Source organism: Lepus europaeus, chromosome 4 (genome assembly GCF_033115175.1).
Source record: "Lepus europaeus isolate LE1 chromosome 4, mLepTim1.pri, whole genome shotgun sequence".
Classification (NCBI taxonomy): domain Eukaryota; kingdom Metazoa; phylum Chordata; class Mammalia; order Lagomorpha; family Leporidae; genus Lepus; species Lepus europaeus.
Genome location: NC_084830.1, coordinates 386132 through 400770, shown reverse-complemented (window position 1 = coordinate 400770; position 14639 = coordinate 386132). Strand labels below are relative to the sequence as shown.

General features: G+C 66.8%; 1 protein-coding gene across 2 annotated transcripts; it reads left to right on the top strand.

Annotated features, from left to right (window-relative positions):
• Positions 1-1030: 1030 nt before the first annotated feature.
• ADCK5 (aarF domain containing kinase 5) lies at positions 1031-14624 on the top strand. 2 transcript variants are annotated; one of them, XM_062187851.1, is made up of 15 exons: positions 1031-1086; positions 4959-5062; positions 6415-6564; positions 12224-12299; positions 12406-12606; positions 12689-12829; positions 12902-13015; positions 13119-13250; positions 13331-13414; positions 13530-13575; positions 13644-13722; positions 13796-13887; positions 13972-14224; positions 14306-14422; positions 14504-14624. In XM_062187851.1, exons 1-15 carry the CDS (start codon positions 1075-1077, stop codon positions 14607-14609), a joined length of 1707 nt encoding a protein of 568 aa, XP_062043835.1. In that variant the 5' UTR covers positions 1031-1074; the 3' UTR covers positions 14610-14624. The 2 variants fall into 2 exon arrangements, with proteins under 2 accessions (XP_062043835.1, XP_062043833.1); XM_062187849.1 differs by having other exon boundaries at positions 13494-13575.
• Positions 14625-14639: the final 15 nt, after the last annotated feature.

Here is a 14639-nt window from a genome sequence, read left to right as displayed (position 1 = left end):
GAACCCCTCTTAACAAAAAGATTGCTTATCTGAAAGGCTAGTGACACACACAGAGAGGGGAAGACACAGGTCTTCCATCCACTGGTTCAGTCCCCAAATGGCCGTGATGGTCAGGACTGGGCCAGGCCAAAGCCAGGAGCCTGGAGCTCTGTCCTGGCCCCCACGTGGGTGCAGGAACCCAAGCGCTTGGACCGCCTTCCGCGGCTTTCCCTGGCGCGTTAGCAGGAAGCTGGTCAGCAGCAGAGCAGCCGGGACTTGAACTGGCGCCAGTTGGGATGGAGCCAGGCTGCTCCAGCAGGTGCGTGGCAGAGCGGCTCTGGTCCCTGGACGCCCCCCCCTTCTTGGGCTGGTGCCCCTTGCTGCTGTCTCATGGGGCAGCCCTCCCAGGGCCCAGGAGGCGGTGGTGCTGGCCTCCCCGCTGCCTGGCTTCTGCCTGACCCCAGGCCTTTGCCACCCACCTCTGCTCGGGCCTTCCTGGGCCTGCTCCCCTGGCGTGTGAGCTCTCGGTGGCCGGGTGCCCCCATGGTAGCCTCCATCCCGAGCCGCAGCCAGAGTGAGCCCAGTGGCCACTCCAGGACAGCTGTGCTGCAGGAAAACCCACTGGACAGCGCCTGGTGGCGGCAGAGGCCTGGGGGAGAGGGAGGTGGGGCCAGGGCAGGCTGGGCCTGCAGCCTCTGGCTCCTTGCTCCTGCTTAAGCCGAAAGCTGGGCTCGACCCAACAGAATACAGGGACCCAACTAGGGGCTTAGCTTGTGAGTTACAGCCTCCCTTTGGGGAGAGACCTGGGGAGGCACCCCTCGCCCTCCACACCTCGCACCAGCTGCTGCTTGCCGTACCCCTACCGCAGGCGTCGTGTTCCGGCGGTGAGCATAGGCCTCGAACCTGCGCTCCAGGGGAGTGCATGTAGGCGCCGAGGCCGGGCCGCCGGTGACCGCCAGGGGGCACCGCTGCGCCGCAGGGCCAGACGCGCGCCGCGGCCCGGCCGTGAGCCCCGCCTACCGCGGCGGGCGGGGCGCGCGTGCGCACTGTGCCCACGCGAGGCGGCTCGGGGCGGGAGCGCGGCGCGTCTCGGAGATGTGGCGACCGGTGAGGACCCTGGGGCGCCCCGGCTCCTCGGGGGCCCCCACGGCGCTCAGACGCCCCCGGGACCCGCGGCCCGCGGCCCGCGGCCCGGCGCGCGTGGGGGAGGCTGGGATGCGCGGCTGGGAGCTCCCGCGCCCGGGGACGGGCGCTCCGGCGGCCGCGGCCGTCCTGCCCCGGGGTCGCGCGGGGCCCTCGCGGGGGGCGGCGCCGGGGGCCTCTTCCCTGCCGCCTGCTAGCCCACGGCCAGCCCCGCTGGGGGCTGCACACCTCGGGGAGCGGGCCGGCTGCGGGTCTTCTCCGCCGTCCTGCGCCGCCGTGGCCGTGCGTGGGGCCCCGGGGGTCTGGCCGCGGGCTTGGCCGCACGGGGCCTTTGGGTCCTGGGGGACGTCTCCGGTGCCGGGCAGGTGGAGGCGCTCTGGCGAGTGCCCGCCGGCACAGCCCTGCTGGGGACTCTGGCAGCGCAGCGGAAGACCTCGTGTCCGCGGCCAGCCCGCTGCCCTCCGCGCCTGGGGCAGGCGAGCGCCCGCCGCCTCTGTTCCCGGGCGCCTGCGAGGGCGGCGGCCCCGGCCTCAAGGCCGGCAGAGCGGGGAGGGCCCCGGGGCTCCTGCCTGCTGTGTGAGAAACCTGGGGCCGTTGTCTTCCGGAACATTCTGTGTGCTGGGCGCTGTGTGCCCCCAGCCCTGCAGGTGCCAGGGGCGGGGCGAGGACAGGCGCGGGCGTCGCCGAGAGGTGATCTCTGCGCAAGGGCCGCGTGCGGCTGTGGACTCCGGCAGGGCCTTGGCTCTTCCTGCCACCCGCCTCGGGTGGCCATCGGCCGGGGTGGCGCGGCCCTGCGGCACGCGCGAGTCCTGAGCGCGCTCCCCGGTCCGGGCTGTCGGGGGTCCCTGTGCCGCACACACAGCTGCTGACGGTGGGCAGGGTCTTACTCCTGCCCCTCCCCCGGGCCATCTGGGTGCTCGGGCTGGGCTCCCTGCACCGGACGGAGCTGCCGCGCGCTGTTCGGTGCCCGCCTTCCGCTGCTTCCTTGTGGGACTCGGCCTCGGGGCTGTCTGCCCTGCCCCCCTTGTTCCCTTCTGCACGCTGACACTTCTGTCCACTCAGGCCGGCTTGCTGTCTTCCCGGCCCTGTGCTGAGCCCCTGCACACGCGGGCAGAGCTGCTGCCTTCTGGTCCGGGCCAGACAGACACCTCTGTCCTCCCCCTCCCTCTTCCCCTCTCCCCCCTTCCTCTCCCCTCCCTCCTCCCTTCCTCCCCCTCCCCCTCCTTCCCTCCCCCCTCCCCTCCCTCTCCCCCTCTCCCCCCTTCCTCTCCCCCTCTCCCCCTCCCTCTTCCCCTCTCCCCCCTTCCTCTCCCCCTCCCTCCCTCCCTTCCTCCCCCTCCCCCCTCCCTCTCCCCCTCCCTCTCCCCCTCTCCCCCTCTCCCCCTCCCTCTCCCCCTCTCCCCCTCTCCCCCCCTCCCCCTCCCTCCCTCCTTTCTCTCTCTCTCTCTCTCAAATTATTTGTTTATTTCAAAGGCAGAACTGGTGGAAGAGGCAGAGAGGGTGAGGTCTTCCGTCTGCTGGTTCACTCCCCACGCAGCTGCATCGGCCAGGACTGGGCCAGGCTGAAGCAGCAGCCAGGAGCTTCGTCCGGGTCTCCCATGTGGGTGCAGGGACCCAGGCACTTGGGCCATCTTCTGCTGCTTTCCCAGGCACATCAGCAGGGAGCTGGATCGGGAGTGGAGCAGCCGGGACTGGAACCGGCGCCCACCGGGGATGCTGGCAGCTTAATGTGCCGTATCACAGCGCCGCCCGTACCTCTTAAAGTGGAAAGAGGGAGAGAGGCCTTGCTCCGCCGGTTCACTCCCGAGAGCTGGCGGCAGCCGGGCTGGGCCGGGAACTCTGCTGGGTGTGCGTCAGCAGAGAGCTGCTGTCGGGCCCGTCGGGCCAGGTGCCCAGCCCTGCACGTTTACCTCTGTGTTGTCATCGGGCCACTCACGTCAGAGGTCAGCCCTGACCAAGCAAGGCCTGGAAGCACCGGTCCTGGCCACGGTCGGCCGTGCCTGCCGCCTGGGTCTGCCCCGGTCCTCAGCTGACCCCAGGCCCCTGCCTTTTTCTGAGAAGCGCGCTGCCCAGTGGGTGCCTGGTGCTGTATCTGCGGGCTGCTCTCAGGGTCACTGATAATCCAGGCCCAGCACAGGGCCGCGCTGCTGGCCGGCGTCCATCCTCGCTCATGGGCGTAGGGCTCCCGAGACCAGAGTATGCCCCCCGGCGCCTTTGGGCACCTTGTCCCGAATCCACTTGGCCTTGTCTCCCAATGTCCCCTTCCCAGGCTGTGGCTTTGCCCCCCCTCAACTTGTGCCTGCTCCTGGACTGGCCGCCCAGCCGGAGCCCCTGCCGGGTCTATTCGTGTCCTGTGAGGAAGCCCGGTGCCCCGGTGCTCCTGGTGCCCCTGTCTTCCGGAGCAGCCCCCCTCAGCCCCACCGTCTTCGGTTCTGTTCCAGGCACTCAGGCCATCTCCTGCCTCCAGAATTGCCACGGTGCTCTCGCTGCGGCTCCTGGGTGCACACGGGGCCTGCCTGAGGGGCTGGTGGGCGGGCGAGCGTGTGTGTGTGGAAGTGGCGGCCGGCGCAGGGCTGAGGAGGCGGGAGGGAGTTTGGGGCGTCTGTCCCCACCGTGGTCGCTGTGGCAGGTTCTCCACACAGGCGTCCTGGCTCCAGAGGCCCCCAGGTGGCGGGCGGCCCCACCCCCACCCCGTCTGCCTCTGGTTCTCCCTGAGAGGCGGCGCTGGCTGTGTGCGGCCTTGCGTGGTCCCGGGACAATGGGTCATGGCCGCTCCCTGCTTCTGCGCTTTTCTGCGGTCCTTGGGCTGCCTGCAGGGCTGTGTGCTCGGCTCACGGGGGGCCGTGTGCTCGGCCCGGGGCTGTGTGCTCGGCCTGGGGCTGTGTGCTCGGCCCGGGGCTGTGTGCTCGGCTCGGGGCTGTGTGCTCGGCCTGGGGCTGTGTGCTCCGCCCGGGGCTGTGTGCTCGGCCCAGGGCTGTGCGCTCGGCTCATGTGGGGCTGTGTGCTTGGCCTGGGGCTGTGTGCTCGGCCCGGGGCTGTGTGCTGGCTGGGGGGGGGGGCTGTGTGCTCCGCTCGGCCCGGGGCTGTGTGCTCCCCTCGGCCCGGGGCTGTGCGCTCCACTCGGGGCTGTGTGCTCGGCCCAGGGCTGTGTGCTCGGCCCAGGGCTGTGCGCTCGGCTCATGTGGGGCTGTGTGCTCGGCCTGGGGCTGTGTGCTCCGCTCGGGGCTGTGTGCTCGGCTGGGGGGAGGGGCCTGTGTGCTCGGCTCGGGGCTGTGTGCTCGGCTCGGGGCTGTGTGCTCGGCTGGGGGCGGGGCCTGTGTGCTACGCTGGTGGGGGGGGGGCGTGTGCTCGGCTCGGGGCGGCTGCCGCCTTGGTCCCTCGGTGCCCTGAGTCCTTTCTCTCCTGCGCACTGCTGGGCAGCTTGTGGTCCAGAGGCAGAGAGGGAAAGACAGCGCCCACCTGCTGGCTCACTTCCCAAGTGCCCGCGGCACTCGGGCTGGGTTGGGCCTGAGCCCAGGCCTCGCGGGGGTGGCAGGAATTGAACCACTGGAGCCCTCACCAGGGCACGCGTCGGGACGCTGGAGTCCAGGCTGGAGCTGGGACTCGAACCCGTGCCCTTACGGCTGTGCCCAGCACCTGTCCCTTGATGAGGGTTTCTGGTACCTTCTGGGCCCAGGCTGAGCTGCGCCGACTTCCTGTGGCTGAGAGTGCGGCCACCTCTCCACTCTCCGTCGGGGGCTGGCTGGCTTCCGGGCCTGGCCCCCACGTCTGTGGGGCTGCCGCAGGGCCCCCAGGGAGTGTCCCTGCTCACCACCCCGGCCTCTGCTGTCTTGCAGCTGCGACTCTGCCGCTTCCACTCTGCCATGCTGCAGGGCAGGGAGAAGGCCTGGCCGCCCCCCGCTACCCACTTCCAGAAAAGCTTCAGGAGCCCCCCTGCAAGGTAGGGGCCCCCACCTGGGACAGGGAGGGCCATGGGTCACGGCAGGGACAGCAGGAAAGGCTGCGCCAAGGCCCCCAGGCCTGGTGGTGGACAGGCCAGGCGTGCGGTGGGAGCGAGGTGGTCTGACAGGGAGGGCGGGTGAGTCCTGCCCCCAGCGCTCTGTGCGTGAGAGCAGGAGAGACCCCGAGACGGGGACTCGAGGCTGGGAATGGGGGGTGGGCATGGGGAGGCCCTCCCTGTTTCCTGGTTTGGTTTTGTTTGAGACTTGGTCACTTAGTTGAAAGGCAGAGTTACAGAGGGAGACAGAGGTCTCCATGTGCTGGTTCACTGCAGATGGCCCAGGCTGGGCCAGGCCAAAGCCAAGAGCTCCACTGGGTCTCCCAGGCGGGTGCAGGGCCCAAGTACTAGGGCCATCCTCTGCTGCTTTCCCAGGCCACAGCAGAGAGCTGGACTGGAAGTGGAGTGGCCAGGACTCGAACCAGCGCCCATATGGGATGCTGGCACTGCAGGCCGTGGCTTTAACCTGCTGTGCCACAGTGCGGGCCCTGGCTTTTTTTTTTTTTTTTTAATTTTTGACAGGCAGAGTGGACAGTGAGAGAGAGACAGGGAGAAAGGTCCTCCCTTTGCCGTTGGTTCACCCTCCAATGGCCGCCGCGGTAGGCGCGCTGCGGCCGGCGCACCGTGCTGATCCGATAGCAGGAGCCAGGTGCTTCTCCTGGTCTCCCATGGGGTGCAGGGCCCAAGGACTTGGGCCATCCTCCACTACACTCCCTGGCCACAGCAGAGAGCTGGCCTGGAAGAGGGGCAACCGGGACAGGATCGGTGCCCCGACCGGGACCAGAACCCGGTGTGCCAGCGCCGCAAGGCGGAGGATTAGCCTAGTGAGCCGCGGCGCCGGCCTTTTTTTTTTTTTTTTTTTTTTAAGAAAATTATTTGCAATGCAGAGAGAGAGCTTCCATCCACGGGTTCACTCCCCAGTGCCTGCAACAGCCAGGGCTGGGCCGGGCTGGAGCCAGGAGCCCAGACGCCACCGGGTCTCCCGCGTGGGGGCAGGGCCCAAGCGCTTGGACCAGCTCCTGCTGCCCCCAGGTGCACTGACAGAAGCAGAAGAGCTGGGGCTCGAACTGGGCGCTCTGAAGTGGGCGGCCAGCGTGCCGGGTGGCAGCCTCGCAGCCAAGCCAAGCAGCACCCCTGCTGTAGCACTGCTGGCCTCCGCCATCCCGGCCTGCAGCCGTGGCTGGACACTGGGCTGGTGGCCAGCGCTGCCCATCCTCTGCAGTCCCGTGAGCGCAGCCCCAGAAGGCGTGGCCGTGGGGCTGAGGGCACGCGCAGCAGAGCCGTTCTCTGCCCAGGGCCCTGCGGCGCGCGTCCCTGTGGAGGAAGGCGCTGTCCGGCACCGTGGTGGCCGTACCCCTGCTCCTTGGCGTCCGCTACTTCACCTCCGAGCCTCGCGAGAGGAGGCGCATGCGGCTCACCGTGGACGGCATCGGGCGCTTCGGCAGGTAGGTGGCCTGGGCCTGGCCCCTGCGAGCCCCTCCTGGGGATGGGGGTTCTGGGAACGCGTGGGGAGGGGCTGACGGACGGGGCACAGGTGATGTGGGCAAGAGCCTGGCAGGCGAGGGTCCCGCGAGCTGGCGCCAGCTGCACAGCCCCTCCCCCAGACCAGCCCTGGCCTGTGCAGGGGGCACCTCCTCCTCACACGCTGCTGGACAGGCAGGGTCCACACTCACACAGGTGTCCACATGGGGACAGGCAGGGTCCACACACAGGTGACCACATGGGGACAGGGTCCACACTCACACAGGTGACCACATGGGGACAGGCAGTGTCCACACACACACAGGTGTCCACATGGGGACAGGGTCCACACACACACAGGTGACCACATGGGGACAGTGTCCACACACACACAGGTGACCACATGGGGACAGTGTCCACACACACACAGGTGACCACATGGGGACAGACAGGGTCCACACTCACACGTGACCACATGGGGACAGGGTCCACACACACAGGTGACCACATGGGGACAGGGTCCACACACACACAGGTGTCCACATGGGGACAGGCAGGGTCCACACACAGGTGACCACATGGGGACAGGGTCCACACTCACACAGGTGACCACATGGGGACAGGCAGTGTCCACACACACACAGGTGTCCACATGGGGACAGGGTCCACACACTCACACGTGACCACATGGGGACAGGCAGGGTCCACACACACACAGGTGACCACATGGGGACAGTGTCCACACACACACAGGTGACCACATGGGGACAGACAGGGTCCACACTCACACGTGACCACATGGGGACAGTGTCCACACACACAGGTGACCACATGGGGACAGGGTCCACACACACACAGGTGACCACATGGGGACAGTGTCCACACACACAGGTGACCACATGGGGACAGGCAGTGTCCACACACACAGGTGACCACATGGGGACAGGCAGGGTCCACACACACAGGTGACCACATGGGGACAGGCAGGGTCCACACACACAGGTGACCACATGGGGACAGTGTCCACACACACAGGTGACCACATGGGGACAGTGTCCACACACACAGGTGACCACATGGGGACAGTGTCCACACACACACAGGTGACCACATGGGGACAGTGTTCACACACACAGGTGACCACATGGGGACAGGGTCCACACACACACAGGTGTCCACATGGGGACAGGGTCCACACTCACACAGGTGACCACATGGGGACAGGGTCCACACACACAGGTGACCACATGGGGACAGGCAGGGTCCACACACACACAGGTGACCACATGGGGACAGTGTCCACACACACAGGTGACCACATGGGGACAGGGTCCACACTCATACAGGTGACCACATGGGGACAGTGTCCACACACACAGGTGACCACATGGGGACAGGGTCCACACACACACAGGTGACCACATGGGGACAGGCAGGGTCCACACACACAGGTGACCACATGGGGACAGGGTCCACACACACACAGGTGTCCACATGGGGACAGGGTCCACACTCACACAGGTGACCACATGGGGACAGGGTCCACACACACAGGTGACCACATGGGGACAGGCAGGGTCCACACACACAGGTGTCCACATGGGGACAGGGTCCACACACACACAGGTGACCACATGGGGACAGTGTCCACACACACAGGTGACCACATGGGGACAGGGTCCACACACACACAGGTGTCCACATGGGGACAGGGTCCACACACACACAGGTGTCCACATGGGGACAGGGTCCACACACACAGGTGACCACATGGGGACAGGGTCCACACACAGGTGACCACATGGGGACAGTGTCCACACACACACAGGTGACCACATGGGGACAGTGTCCACACACACAGGTGACCACATGGGGACAGGGTCCACACACACACAGGTGTCCACATGGGGACAGGCAGGGTCCACACACACACAGGTGACCACATGGGGACAGGCAGGGTCCACACACACACAGGTGACCACATGGGGACAGGGTCCACACACACACAGGTGACCACATGGGGACAGGGTCCACACACACACAGGTGACCACATGGGGACAGTGTCCACACACACAGGTGACCACATGGGGACAGGCAGGGTCCACATACACAAAGGTGACCACATGGGGACAGGCAGGGTCCACACTCACACGTGACCACATGGGGACAGTGTCCACACACACAGGTGACCACATGGGGACAGGGTCCCCACACACACAGGTGACCACATGGGGACAGGGTCCACACACACACAGGTGACCACATGGGGACAGGGTCCACACTCACACAGGTGACCACATGGGGACAGTGTCCACACACACAGGTGACCACATGGGGACAGGGTCCACACACACACAGGTGTCCACATGGGGACAGGGTCCACACTCACACAGGTGACCACATGGGGACAGGCAGGGTCCACACACACACAGGTGACCACATGGGGACAGACAGGGTCCACACTCACACGTGACCACATGGGGACAGTGTCCACACACACAGGTGACCACATGGGGACAGGCAGGGTCCACATACACAAAGGTGACCACATGGGGACAGGCAGGGTCCACACTCACACGTGACCACATGGGGACAGTGTCCACACACACAGGTGACCACATGGGGACAGGGTCCACACACACACAGGTGACCACATGGGGACAGGCAGGGTCCACACACACACAGGTGACCACATGGGGACAGGCAGGGTCCACACTCACACGTGACCACATGGGGACAGTGTCCACACACACACAGGTGACCACATGGGGACAGGCAGGGTCCACACACACACAGGTGACCACATGGGGACAGTGTCCACACACACAGGTGACCACATGGGGACAGGGTCCACACACACACAGGTGTCCACATGGGGACAGGGTCCACACACACACAGGTGTCCACATGGGGACAGGGTCCACACACACAGGTGACCACATGGGGACAGGGTCCACACACACACAGGTGACCACATGGGGACAGTGTCCACACACACACAGGTGACCACATGGGGACAGTGTCCACACACACAGGTGACCACATGGGGACAGGGTCCACACACACACAGGTGTCCACATGGGGACAGGCAGGGTCCACACACACACAGGTGACCACATGGGGACAGGCAGGGTCCACACACACACAGGTGACCACATGGGGACAGGGTCCACACACACACAGGTGACCACATGGGGACAGGGTCCACACACACACAGGTGACCACATGGGGACAGTGTCCACACACACAGGTGACCACATGGGGACAGGCAGGGTCCACATACACACAGGTGACCACATGGGGACAGGCAGGGTCCACACTCACACGTGACCACATGGGGACAGTGTCCACACACACAGGTGACCACATGGGGACAGGGTCCCCACACACACAGGTGACCACATGGGGACAGGGTCCACACACACACAGGTGACCACATGGGGACAGGGTCCACACTCACACAGGTGACCACATGGGGACAGGGTCCACACACACACAGGTGTCCACATGGGGACAGGGTCCACACTCACACAGGTGACCACATGGGGACAGGCAGGGTCCACACACACACAGGTGACCACATGGGGACAGACAGGGTCCACACTCACACGTGACCACATGGGGACAGTGTCCACACACACAGGTGACCACATGGGGACAGGCAGGGTCCACATACACAAAGGTGACCACATGGGGACAGGCAGGGTCCACACTCACACGCGACCACATGGGGACAGTGTCCACACACACAGGTGACCACATGGGGACAGGGTCCACACACACACAGGTGACCACATGGGGACAGGCAGGGTCCACACACACACAGGTGACCACATGGGGACAGGCAGGGTCCACACTCACACGTGACCACATGGGGACAGTGTCCACACACACACAGGTGACCACATGGGGACAGGCAGGGTCCACACTCACACGTGACCACATGGGGACAGTGTCCACACACACCGGTGACCACATGGGGACAGTGTCCACACTCACACAGGTGACCACATGGGGACAGGCAGGGTCCACACACACACAGGTGTCCTCATGGGGACAGGCAGTGTCCACACACATAAATGTCCTCATGGGGACAGGCAGTATCCACACACAGTTGGGACTGGCAGGGAGGGGTCCTGCCTGTGGGTCTGCTCTGGGCTCTGGTCCCCAGAGCTGTCCAGTGTCCTTCCTCTCCCAGGCCAGAACCTGGGGGTGGGAGATCTGCTGGCGCTGCTGCTTTTGGTCACCTCCGGTCCCCGGTTCTGAGGGGAACCTCAGGTGGGGTGGAGGGAGTGACCGCCAGGGGAGGATGTGGCACGGCTGCGCCCTGTGGCTGGGCTGACGTCCTGGGGTTGGGGGCAGGCAGAGCTCCCGCCTACTGGTTCACCCAGAGGCTGGGTGAGGCCAGGAGCCCCCTGGATCCACCGAGGCAGGGCCAGGGCCAGCGCGAGGCCCTCCCACACGGGCTGTGGGTGGCTTCGCTGCCAGCCTCGACACCTGCCCCCTGCAGGGCCCCGGGGCACCCAGGTTTTCAGACACGCAGAGGCTTAGCTGGGGTTCACTCTAGGGGCAGCCACAGGCGTGAGGAAGCGTGGACCCCTGGGCCTGCAGCCTCTGGGAGGGACCGGCCCTGTCTCCCCCCCCCCCCCCGGTCAGCTTGCCCAGAGCTCCCAGGCGTCCCAGGTGTCCGTGTCCCTGCAATGCTGGGTCCTGTCTGCTTCCACAGCCCGCTAAGCCAGAGCTGCAGCCAGAGCACCCTGAACCCGGCTTCCCAGGCAGCTGCAGGGCTGTGGCACACCCCTGGCTGGGTGCCCAGGGCCGCACACCTGGCTGAGCAGGAGCCCAAGGAAGGAGTGAGGCGGGGAGGGTCAGGGTCAGCTCCCACATGAGGGGCTGGCAGCGTTTGGCCATAGGAGAGCGGAGGGCAGAACAGCAGCGCCCAGGCCTCCCTGCCTCAGGGGCCTGATCTTCCTCTTGATTTCTGTATCTGAGGGGGAGACAGAGGTCTTCCATCTGCTGGCTCACCCCCCAAACGGCTGGAGCAGCCAGAGCTGCACCCATCAGGAGCCAGGAGCCAGGAGCCCCCTCTGGGTCTCCACGCAGGTGCAGGGGCCCAAGCACTTGGGTCGTCCTCCGCTGCTCTCCCAGGTGCCTTGGCAGGGAGCCGGATGGGAAGTGGAGCAGTGGGGTTTGGGTGTTACACTGCTGTGCCGTAGGCCGGCTGCAGCCAATGGGTCTCTGGCAGGGGTGCCTCGTCCCCTTCCATCATCCCCTTGGAGTCCCTCGTGGCTGCTCGGGTCTGGGGGCCTCCCTGGACGTGCCACTCAGCTGTCTCTCCGACATACACTGCCTGTGTGCTCGCCAGGCTGCCCAGCCAGTGTAGACACAGAGGGCTGTTCTGTCGCTGGGCTCATTCCCACCCCCTGCTTTTCCTGAATCCGACACGAGGCCCAGGAGCCACCTCGGTTCCCACACCCTCCTCCCCATCTCCGCCCTGACCACGGTTCTGCACTCAGCAGGATCCTGGCAGCCTGCAGGCCTGCCCACAGTGTGGGCACAGGGACCCCGCCCTGCACCTCTGCAGCCGCCCACAGGCTCCTGGGGGGAGGGGGAGAGGCTCAGAGGTGCCCCCTGCCCGCAGGTCTCTGAGGATCGGCCTGCTCATCTCCCTGGACTACTGGTGGTGCACGAACGTCGTTCTGCGCGGGGTGGAGGAGGTTTGTGCTGGTGCCCCAGGCCCACGAGGGGGCGCTCTGGAGGCGGTGGGAGCTGGGGACCAGGGCACAGCCGCCTGCCCCCATCCTGCACTCTGCCTGTGGTCAGAACAGCCCGGGCTACATGGAAGTGATGTCAGCGTGTCACCAGCGTGCTGCTGACGCACTCGTGGCTGGCGCCATCAGCAACGGGGGCCTGTACGTGAAGCTGGGCCAGGGGCTGTGCTCCTTCAACCACCTGCTGCCGCCCGAGTACATCCGGACCCTGCGCGTGCTGGAGGACAGGGCCCTCAGCCGGGGCTTCCGAGAGGTGAGCCGGCCCCCGGGGCGGGGGCGGGCCCCCCACCGTGACCCCGTGACCCCACAGCGCTGCACGCACCCGCTCCTGCCAGGTGGACGAACTGTTCCTTGAAGACTTCCAGGCCCTGCCCAGCGAGCTCTTCCAAGAGTTTGACTACCAGCCCATAGCTGCCGCCAGCCTGGCCCAGGTGCACCGAGCCCAGCTGCAGGACGGCACCACAGTGGCCGTGAAGGTGTGTGGGGCTGCGGCAGCCTGGGCGCCCAGCCTGGCCGGGGCCGGGTCCTCAGCTGGCCCATCTGCGCAGGTGCAGTACATCGACCTGCAGGACCGGTTTGAGGGAGACGTGCACACGCTGGAGCTGCTGCTGCGCCTGGTGGAGCTCCTGCACCCCAGCTTCGGCTTCAGCTGGGTCCTGCAGGTGACGCCGCCTGGGCAGCCTGCAGAGCTGCACCCTCCCCGCTGGGCTCCGGGGAAGGCCACTGCCCTCATGCTGGCCTTCTGACCCTGTGTGTGGCCCCCAGGACCTGAAGGGGACCCTGGCACAGGAGCTGGACTTCGAGAATGAGGGCCGGAACGCTGAGCGCTGTGCCCGCGAGCTGGGGCACTTCCGCTACGTCGTGGTCCCCCGGGTGCACTGGGATAAGTCCAGCAAGGTGGGCTGGGGCTGGCCTCTCCCCGGGCAGGGCCCCAGGGCGCCGGGGACTGTGACGCTCAGCCTCTCTCCCCCTGCCAGCGCGTGCTGACAGCCGACTTCTGTGAGGGCTGCAAGGTCAACGACCTGGAAGCCATCCGGCGCCAGGGGCTGGCGGTGGCTGACGTGAGTGCCACGTGCTCGGGGGTGGGGTGGCTGGTGGTAGGGAGCTGCCGCAGGCGCCGCAAGCACCCGCCCTCCCCAGATAGCGGAGAAGCTGACGCGGGCGTTTGCGGAGCAGATATTCTACACCGGCTTCATCCACTCGGACCCGCACCCTGGCAACGGTAGGCCGTCCCCGGGGAGGGCTGGGAGTGGGGGCGGCACAGCCCGAGCCCACACGCTGTGCCCCTAGTGCTGGTGCGCAAGGGCCCGGATGGGACGGCCGAGCTGGTGCTGCTGGACCACGGGCTCTACCAGTTCCTGGACGAGAAGTAAGCTGGGGGGCGGGCAGGCCTGTCCCGGGGCGTCCTGCCCAGCGCTGGGCTCACGGCCGGGCCCCCGCAGGCACCGCTCGGCCCTGTGCCAGCTGTGGCGGGCCATCATCCTGAGGAACGACGCTGCCATGAGGGAGCACGCAGCCACCCTGGGGGTGCAAGGTGAGGGCGGCCCCGGGGGGCAGCGGGGCGTGGGGGTGCACCCCCAGGGCCTGGCCCATGCAGCCGCCCCCTGCCCACCCCCAGACTACCTGCTGTTCTCCGAGATGCTCATGCAGCGGCCGGTGCGCCTGGGGCAGCTGTGGGGCTCGCACCTGCTGAGCCGCCAGGAGGCGGCCTACATGCAGGCCATGGCGCGCGAGCACTTTGAGCGCATCATGGTGGTGCTGCGGGCACTGCCGCGGCCCATGCTGCTCGTGCTGCGCAACATCAACACCGTGCGGGCCGTGCACGCCGCCCTGGGCAGCCCCGTGGACCGCTACTTCCTCATGGCCAAGAGGTGCGTGCCGGGCCGGGCGGGCGGGCGTGGGCAGCAGGGCACACGGGTGCAGGCAGTGGGGCTCATGCTCGTGTCTGGCAGTGCCGTCCGGGCCTGGAGCCGCATGGCCGGTGCCACATACCAGGGCCTCCGCAGCAGCAGCTTCCTGCGCCACATCAGGGTGTTCTGGGAGACGCTCAAGTTCGAAGTAGCCCTGAGGTGGGCAGACTCGTGGGGCTGGTGGGGGGCTGGCCAGGGCCTTGTCCCCACCAGCCAGTGACCACCCTGCCCCTGCCCTAGGCTGGAGATGCTGGCCATGCGGCTCACCACCCTCCTGATTCGAGCCCTGGTGCACCTGGGCCTCATGCCCCCAACAGAAGAGCTGTACCAAGCCCTGGAGACCTAGGCCCTGGGGCCCCACAACCTCAGAGCAGCC

What these genes read in the sequence shown, in the direction of transcription:
- ADCK5 (XM_062187849.1), top strand. An exon ending in TTCTGCGCGGGGTGGAGGAG is followed by an intron (nt 12,300 to 12,405) that starts GTTTGTGCTGGT and finishes GCCTGTGGTCAG; the next exon opens with AACAGCCCGGGCTACATGGA. An exon ending in ACTGGGATAAGTCCAGCAAG is followed by an intron (nt 13,251 to 13,330) that starts GTGGGCTGGGGC and finishes TCCCCCTGCCAG; the next exon opens with CGCGTGCTGACAGCCGACTT.